General features: G+C 39.3%; 1 protein-coding gene across 1 annotated transcript in view; it reads left to right on the plus strand.

Annotated features, from left to right (window-relative positions):
* The window catches only part of LOC106524248 (acid-sensing ion channel 1), a gene marked incomplete in the record, with an annotated part of 118,048 nt that overhangs the window by 20,811 nt on the left and 87,572 nt on the right, over positions 1-9,665 (plus strand). The window contains 1 exon segment of the mRNA XM_014017973.1: positions 5,083-5,278. Coding sequence (XP_013873427.1) covers positions 5,083-5,278 — 196 coding nt within the window.

Below are 9,665 nucleotides of genomic sequence, written 5' to 3' on the forward strand. Positions count from 1 at the left end.
ACTACAAGGTTGTTTCTGTTCAAAAATTTTCTAAGTTTTTGGGTACCCAAGAAACTACATACAGCAGCTTTAATAAAAAATCGATACAGGGCTTTAGAATATCGATACAGTATCGGAAAATGAAATATCACGATATTTCAATGTATCGATATTTTCTTACACCCCTAATAGTTTGTCTGTCAAGCTTTTACTCTCGTACTTACAACATTTTCTCAAGTTACAACTGCCACATGTCCTTTTGGAGAGTACTACAACAACAAAGTGTCAAGTATAAATACGGCTGGCGAGGGTACCCAAAGCACGACTATAACCCAGTTTTAATAGAAATATTTCCAGTGTGGCCAAGACCAAAATGAATTTCTGCCCTGCAAATTCCATTTTCACACATTTACACTGGTTATCAGTCACTGCCATTGAAGATGAACAACCATATGTTTGTGACTGTGTGTGTTTGTCTGTTGCTAAAATGTCCCATGAACCAGAGAACAGTTTTTAATAATGAATGTAAGAGAGAAGTAATGAGCATGAGCATCTACAACTGATTCCCTTTTGGACCTAACCCGATTCAAGATGGCTGCAACAGCTAAGCTATCTTAGCAAACACAAAACTGGCTATAACTCAGTCTGTTTAACTAGTGTTGAGCTAAATGTTGGTGTTAAGAGCTGAGTCTGATCCCCAACACAAACTCCCAGCTCTAAATGATAACATGAGATCTTTGTGGGAGGCATTGAGGTGGACAGTATCTATCTCTTTATTGAATGCTAGTTTAATTTCCAAATGATCTATGAATGTTTTCAAAGACAAAGAGGGGTAGCAGCAGCTAGCTGTAGCACTTCTAATGCAGTCTGGGGCACTTTAGTTGAAGTGGCTCATGCACATCTAGTGTATCGATAAGCCTCGTGACGTTTGATTGTAAATTTGTATTCTTACAAAAGAAACCAGAAATACAAACTTGAGCTTTAGATTCATCAATACTTGAGTTTGTAAATGATGATTTATTTAAACATTCACACCTTTTTACTTGTGAACACATTCTTTTTAAATAGCACCCTTACCCTGTAACAACCACCTTGATTGGGTCTACTCTCCCAGCTCTAAAGCTCCGCTGTGTGTCGTGCACCAAATGGCCGACATTATCAGTTTCTAGCAGCGAACCAATTAGCTGAAGAGCCGAGACCAGTTCAAACTAAGTATGCATAAAGCAGCACATCATTTGTTCCTCAGGCATTGAGCTCCGGCACGTTCAGTTTGATTGAACTACACTGGATACTGTAATGTGATGCCAAGCCTCAGCCTTAATTTGATGAGGCCCGAACTCAAAGGCTTCATTAGTAACTGGATCTCAGCTGCTAAATGTTGTTTGTGCAGCTGCTTGTTTTAGGTTTATGGTCCATAAAGCTCTTAGAGTCAAGTAATGGTTGCTTGGTTGAGTTGGAAATGTTTCCTCAATATCAGGGTTCAGTATATCAGAAAGATTTTAAGAATCTTGGTGAGATTCCTTATTTTCTGCCACCATGAAAGTTGGACGTTAATGTACTGTAATCGCATGTGTTTTGGTTTCTGGAACCAAAATATCTCATGGACTTTAATGGGATACTTAGAAAATAAATATTGTTTGCAGATCTACAGTTGGTTAACTTTTGAAGTCAGCCTTATTAAAGATGACAGCTTGTCCACTTCAGGAAACAAATGGCTGATTCGAAGTATATTAAATATACACCAACAAAACACAGGACCACACACCCAACATCTGTCCGCTCACCTGAAAAATAAATGGATAAATACATGGTTTTACAGAAAGTGAGTAAAAATTGACACCCCAGATGTGAATGAGTGAGTAATTAACAGGCTTAGCAGAACTTGAAGACCTGCTGAAGAGCATCTAAATCATGCAGGATAGGAGCCTTCGAGGACCAGGATTGGACAAGTGTTAAAACGTTTGCATGCAAAACAGCGAGCCAAATGCCAGTAATTCAAGCACTGCTGGGCCTTCATTGTACTGTTTTCTGCACCTTGTTAGCTGTAGTTAGCATCTCACCTGGTGTCAGCTGGAAAAGAGTTTACTGTTTGTTCATTTATGATTTGAACTGTTAACACTGGCATTTACTTTTGACTTTTCTGCTAACAGAAAAAAAACCTCCCTTTCCTTGTTACCATATGCCAGACCTTAATAATTTACTGAGGCTTAGTTTTGGAGGTGTTATTCAGATTGAGAATTCACATTAAACTTTAACAAAATGTTTCTCAGCTCACACAACTCAGTCAAACAACATTTAGGAGGTGCCAGTCACCCTCAAACAAACACATCTTTCTCTTGGATCCAGATAAGTGAGACCTGAGTTGAACTGGGACGCACAGGCTTGGGCAGGTGCTTTGACAGTGATCGGACCACAGGGTTTATGAGCCTGTGTGTTATTATGCACCGTTCAATAAATCGCTACACTTTGGTAACGTCTCTCCCATTTGAGAAGCTGCAAATGTCACAGGGAAAAAAATGTAACAAACAGATTTATTGTCTGTTTTCTGTTCCATTTGATGTATTATGAGGACGATGAGTCAGCATTCACACTGTTTTTTGTAGTGGTTTTTTTGTTTCTTTTACAATTGCTTCTGCATACTTTGTGATATTTTATTCATTCATATATCAAAACACTCAGCTTCATTCAGGAGAATTATGACTTTTGATTTTTTTTTGTAACTTGCATTCATTGGTTTGTTTTGTTTTTTTCACCTGCTGCTTCTTTACGGGTCGTGGGTTCTCCAGCAGTTTTTGGGTGAGAGGTGGAGGAAACCCTGGACAGATCACAAGTCCATCACAGGGACACACAGAGACAAACAAGCATTCACCCTCAGTCTGCACCCGTTTTTTTCACACTGGGCAAAAAAAGCATTTAAACCAGCTGAAGTTAAGTTTAGAGCACAGTTAGAAATGTACACCGAAGGAAAATGGCATCACAACTTTTATACTGCGGTCAGAGCTAACGTGATCTGCAGCGTCTGTCTGCTGCACGGCAGCAGCTCTAACGTAACAGCAAGAAAGGACCGAGAGCTTTTTATTTTAATCCAGCAGGGAGAACAATACAGGTGTTCTTCTATGCCTCCTGTGAGCAGTTCCAGCATTTTTTAAAAGAAAAACAACGTGGACACGCTAATTACAGTGCGGTTTCAAACCGAAAGTAAAAACATGGAGCTCGCTGCGCTCCCGTTCGAAGAGAAACAAACACACAGCTGTTCTCTCTACCACACATAGTCCGACACAGAGGGCAGAAACAGCTAAATTAGACAATTAAATCACATTAAAAGTTCATAACTCATGCTTTATTTTTGTTGGCACTCTGTGGAGATTGTGCCGAGGCTGTCACTTTTAACAGTGAACACCAGAGGGCGCAATTAACCGCTTTCTTTGAGGCATCGAAATTAGAGTTGTGTTTCGTCTGTGTACTACTGTTGATCTTCGCCCCGGTGCCGTACTGGAACCCAGTTTCGGTACCCAACCCTACTCTTGGAGGAGTAAGATGCTTTTTCCTTCTCTCCTGCCCTTCCTTATCTTCCCTGCTTTGCTGCTTGGAGCCTTCTCTACGTTTTCATCCGAAACCAGAAATTATGGATATTTTTATTTTTATGGATTTGGTTAGCTGGTCTCTTAATAAACTTTTTGGAACAAAGTTTTTTCTTCCATGGGAGGACGTGTCAAAGGTAGGACCTCTGTTCTGCTCTATTCTGGATATATATTTGGATTCCGATCACGGGATTCTACAGATTGGCTTGGTGGTCTCCTGGTGTTTTACAAAACAGCAACGGTGGTTGTTCATTTCCTGGCCGTCTGACCAATGTGAAGGATTGCCGTTCTATCAGCACTCAGACTTTTGCCTTGAGCGAGCTAGCCTCAGTCTGCAAGCGGGACTGAGGCTCTGCCGCCCCCCACCCACACACACACACACACACACACACACACACACACACACCACACCTGTCTGTGATCTGGTTCCTGGAGCAAGCTGAAGGCTGCACAGAATGAACACTTAACATCCATATTCTGGACTATGGCTGCGCTGGTTTTTGGGGACTCGATTTTTCGGGCTCTTTTCAGATATTCACACAGGTGCATACAACACTCATGGCTTCAGATACACGCCCCCCTACACTCACTCCTCTGGCTAATAAATGTGCTCTGCAGAGGTATTTTTAAAGAAACACCATCGTGTGTCACATTGCTGATATAATATGATGTTTTATTTTTTCCCCTCATCTTCCCTTGTGTGGTTTTTAGTTTTTCTGTTAAGGGTTGCACCTCCTCATGATGTCTTCATGAAGATGATCCTTGCTCTGTGCAGAGTCTGTGGCTGCATGACCCAGAGCACCTGTTCTCCTGTGTTTGTTATGTTCTGTCTTCTTCTGAATGGGTATTCTGAATTGTAATTTCATTGTGCTCTGTACAATGACAATAAAGCTCTAATCTAATCTAACTTTAGCTAACCTTTTTGCTACTTTTAACAATTACGTAGCTAGCTTACTTTTAGCTTTTTGATACATCCATGTAGCTAGATATAGCTGTTGCCTACCATTCGCCTACAATACTTGTGGGTTTTAGTTAGTACTTAGCTTCCCTTAGATTTAATGTCTTTAGCTTGCTTTTAGACAACCTTTTACTACTTTAACAATGAGCCAGCCATTTGCTGCTTTTAGCTTGCATTGTGCTTCTTTTAGCATTTAGCCAGTGTTTTGGTCCTTTTAGCTGTTTACTAGTTTTGTGGGGGTTTTTTGTTAGTTTTTTTTTTTTTTGCTGACAGTTTTAGCTTCTTTAGCACATTTCAGCACACATGCAGTTCTCATTGTTCACACTGCATTTAGCAGAAAATACAAATTTCTAGTTCAGAACATTTTTTTTCTGGTTGAGTGAAACAAAGTTTCACCAAAGTCGACGCTCAAAACCAAGTTCAAAGGATGGAAAGTCATTTTTTTATGAGGTTGACCTTTCTGTATGATGATAGTGCTGCAGATTCATTACCCAGATTACACAACATTAAATTTGCATTTAAAATGAAGGCGCTTTTTAAAATCTTTTTCCTCTGTTCTGTCAGGCATGAGATCAGGGACATCCACCTCGTGGAGGAGAGCGTGCTGGAGAGCCTGAAGGTCAAAACCGACTTCCACAACTTCAAGCCACGCCCCTTCAACATGCGGGAATTTTATGACCGCACGGGTCACGACATCAAAGACATGCTGCTGTCCTGCCACTTCCACGGCACCGAGTGCAGACCTGAAGACTTTAATGTGGTGAGTGTTTTTGACCCGGCAGGCTGGTGTCTGACGGCTCTGCCTCTGGCTTCAGGTGCAGCTGGTAAATATTTAAAAATTGGACTGCAAATATCTGGGCCAAGAAAATAAAGCTGGTATTCCTTCAAGGAATGTGAGCTATATTTACTCTCTTGTACAATAATCAAATCCAACCAACCCAATCATATTATATAATCACATTTAGGATTATGAGATAAAATGAGAGGAAATAAGCAACAGGATCACACAAACAAGAAAAAAAGGGGACAAAACATATAACTGAAACAAAATTTAAAAAAAAATACAATAATGCAGATCACATTAAATTAAGTGTTTACCATCAGCTTTAAAATCCATAATTTAGAGAATAACTTCATCAGTTTCCTAATATTTGAGCATCATAGCTTAGTGGTTAGTACTGTTGCCTCAGAACAAGTTGGTTGTGGGTTCAATCCCCAGTTTGGACCTGGGGTATTTCTGTGTGGGGTTTGTATGTTCTTGTGTTTTCTCTGGTTTCCTCTCTTGAAAAAGAGATCTGTGAGCTCACTGGGATTTACCTGGTTAATGAAAGAGTAAACGGCTGTTTGAAATGTAAATATATTGTTCAAACAGGTCAAACTAATAAGTTCAGTGCAGTAGAGGAAGTGTTGGTGTGAAAAAGGGAAGTTCAAACTCAGCCTCGGTACTTTGTTTGTCCCCCTTTATAATTCATCCCGACATTCCTCCGACCTAAATTCATACATTAGAAATCATTGAGGGAGTTCAGTTTTCTCCGACACACAGTTAACTAGAGAAGCAAAGAGAGGAACATCGGAGCGGCGGGTGAAACTCTGCTAGCAGCTTCTGAAATGGTGGCTCTGAGTTATGTCCTGCGATCACAGATGGGAGTGAGCAACAGCTAGAGTCAGCACCCCGTCTGCTTAATTGATGGGCAGCCACTGAAATGGAAGTGATATTACAATACATTATTAATGTCCGCCCACGCAGATCTTGCACCAGCCTAACGACCGGAGTCAGAGCTGAGCTGTAGGTGCACTCAGCTTAACGCTGCGCCGCTGCTGCCAGGCTCAGACTGACCGGGTTACACGCTCGGTCTAAAACGAGGCACGCTGCTGGAGATTATTTGCTGACTTTTGCTGGTGCTGCACAACAAGTTCATGTAACATGACATTAAAGGCCCGCGGGAGCGAGGTGGCTGCAGACAGGAGCTGCAGTGACTCTCCTACACCAACAACCCTGCATGAAATATCAAAAGCATCAGCAAATAAAATGTTTTCTGCGTAGTCCACACAGCCCAGGGTTCATTTTTTATCAGCTGTTTGATCTGAGATTTTATCAAGAACTAAAACCTGCTTGGATCATAGTTTCTGTTGTGTGTGCGCTCATGTGTCTGTTAGCAAAATATCTCATCAAGACTAGAAGGATTTTATGAAACTGTCAAAGTAAATCTTGGATAAACCTCCACAGTTGAATAACTATGATTCAAGATGGCTGCCACCTCTAATTTACATTAGCCGAGACTAGGGTTGGGCATAATCGTATCGTGTGCAATTAATTGTCAGTAGAACATTAATCGATTATTTTTTGGCACTTGACGATTAATATGATTAATGCCACCAGGGGAGATTTCTCCAGTCAGTCCACTCGGTTCTCCTCTCTGCTTCAAATATGACGAACATTAAAAACAAGTTTTCTAATTTATTTAAATATCAACACAATTTAAAATTAATGTACAGCCTGAAGTCTGTAATTTTGACACAATTTGGAACAGATTTTTACGAAGAGCAAATCTTTCCCACTAAATTGGTCATGTGACCAGGACCTAATGGTGTACAGGGACTCCAGGGCATAAATCGTCATATTAATCGTTATCGGCTAAATACCACAATTAATCGTGATTAATTTTTTTGCCAATATTGCCCAACCCTAGCCAAGACAAAATCAGCTAAAACTCTGTCAGTTTTACAGATTTTAAGCTAAAATTCGACGTGTAGCTGAGAGTCTTATATTTTAAGTGTGATGTCACACAATATTGCACAAGACTGTCCGTGATTATTTTTTTCATGGCTTACCAAAATGTCTACTTTTTTGTCCTTTCTTAACACGACCATATCAGTTTAAAACTCTGGCATGAAAGGAGATGTGGGAATATGCTCTTCTTTAAGAAATACTTGGAATTTTAATTTATTTAAAGGCACAGTGTGTAGGATTTTGTCAATTCTTTTAGCCGAAATTGAGATAATCACTAATGACAATAATAAAAAACATGTCTAATCATTGCAGACAAAGATCTTGTTTTATTATTTTTACCTTATAAAAAGCTGTTTATATCTCCATGGTCGCGGGTCGCCACTACAGGCAGCCTCCATCTTGCACCGCCATCTTGCCTACAAAGGCTCATGAAGGACAAACTGCGGTGGCGGTGTCAAAAACGGTTTTAGTTGTAATACTATAAATGTAATATTTGTTGTCTGTCATTGTAGCTGGGATAATTTTACTTATTAAAGCTCATAATCTTACCACTTGAAACATCACTAGCCCTGAAGCTGCTGGTAGACATCGCGGTTGGAATTATCAAAGGTTTTTGACACCTGAGAGACACCGTAGCAACTCCTTTGTGTTTGGAAGTGGGGGGTGGGGGTGGGGGAGGACCAGGGAGGATGATTCAACCACTCAACCACTAGATGTTGCTGAAAACAACAAATCCTACACACTGTGCCTTTAAAGTATTTTTTACAGTAAATATATTATTGTAGTTTTCAAAACAGCCATTTTTTATCACTAAACTGCAAACAGAACTTGTCAAAATGTTATATTGGTGATGAAGTAAAAAAAATGAAATAAACCCACAATGAAAAAAATGTTTCAATGAATTCAAAAAACACGACACGTTCTCCTGACCTGAGGGCAGGTGCTGCTTTTATCTGTGTAATTGGTGTGCACTGAGAAACGTCTCGATACTTGTTTGTATGGAAACACACTGAGCTTTTTTGGTTTGAAAAGAAGTTGTTTTTCAAATGTCTAGGCTGAAGTCAGGGTCATTGGGCAATGAAAGTGAATGTTTTGTGGATGTATAGCTGCCAAGCAGATGATATGTGATGTTATTTGAAATTATAATTTTTTTTAGACAAATACAAGTTCATCTCCATCTTTTGTGAAAATACTGGAGGTATCTAGTTTAGCTTTTTTTCTGTGACACTTTGTGAAAAGATGTCGTGTTTTAGTTTGCCTGCACAATAACAACACTTACATATTATTTTCATCTGAACCACATTTGTTTCCTTTTTCAACTCTCAGCTGAATGTAGGGACGTCTCCATGTCTGGGACTGAAAACACCACAAACAACCCAACCCTGAATGGTTTTCTTTCACAGTTTACCAGCCAGACTTGTGTGTCTCGCATAATTTAAGTTGCTCGTGTTTTAACAAAACTAAGTTAAAGGAATATTTTAGACATTTTGAAATGATGCTAAGATATAAGACTTCTGCTGCCTTTCATTTTTTTTCTTCTGTTATAGAGTTTGTTTTTTAATGAAATGAATAATAATAAAAAATGTTCTGTAGATTATGAATAAATAATATCTTACCTGTTGATGTCTTTCAACAACCTGAATTTGGCTAATATGTGACCAGACTGATGAGCTGACATCTGTTTACTGTGGTTGTTTTGTCCGCTGTAATAGCAGTAGCAGCAACTAGCTGTAGCATCTCCAGTGCAGCCTGGGGACTTCCACCAAGTATTGTAATATTTCTGTAAGATTTTGCATGAACCGCTGACATTTTTGAAATTTTGGAGTTGTTTTAACTTTAAATCGGCAAAGTTTGCTTTGAAGCCAGCCTGTTCATACTGACCTTTATTTAGCTTGTTGTTAGACCCACTTCCAAATGGTATTTTGCTTTAATAAAATCTTCAGTAATTAAAATTTTATTTCTGTTGATGGAAATTTTGTTGTTCAAATCATTTCACTGTCTTCAGTTTCACATTACATGGTTATTTCCAACAGAAATATGTCATACAGCTTATTGCTGCAGCGGCAACTTAAGAATTTCATGTAAATATGGAATGTGTTGTGAAGCTAACAGCAGGTTAGCTGTAGCACTAGCATTGCGATTAGCATTTACATACAGCGGGTAAAGTAAGTATTGAACATGTCACCATTTTCTCAGTAAATATATTACTAGAGGTGCTAATGACATGAAATTTTCACCAGATGTCGGTAACAACCCAAGTGATCCATACATACAAAGAAATCAAACCATAAATGTCCAGAAATGAAGTTATTTGTAATAATGTGGAATGGCACAGGGAAAAGGTATTGTTTAAAGTAATACATACTTTGTACAAAAGCCTTTGTTGGCAACGACAGCTTCAAGACGCCTCCTGTAT

The sequence above is a fragment of the Austrofundulus limnaeus genome, unplaced genomic scaffold (genome assembly GCF_001266775.1).
Source record: "Austrofundulus limnaeus strain Quisiro unplaced genomic scaffold, Austrofundulus_limnaeus-1.0 Scaffold180, whole genome shotgun sequence".
Classification (NCBI taxonomy): Eukaryota; Metazoa; Chordata; class Actinopteri; order Cyprinodontiformes; family Rivulidae; genus Austrofundulus; species Austrofundulus limnaeus.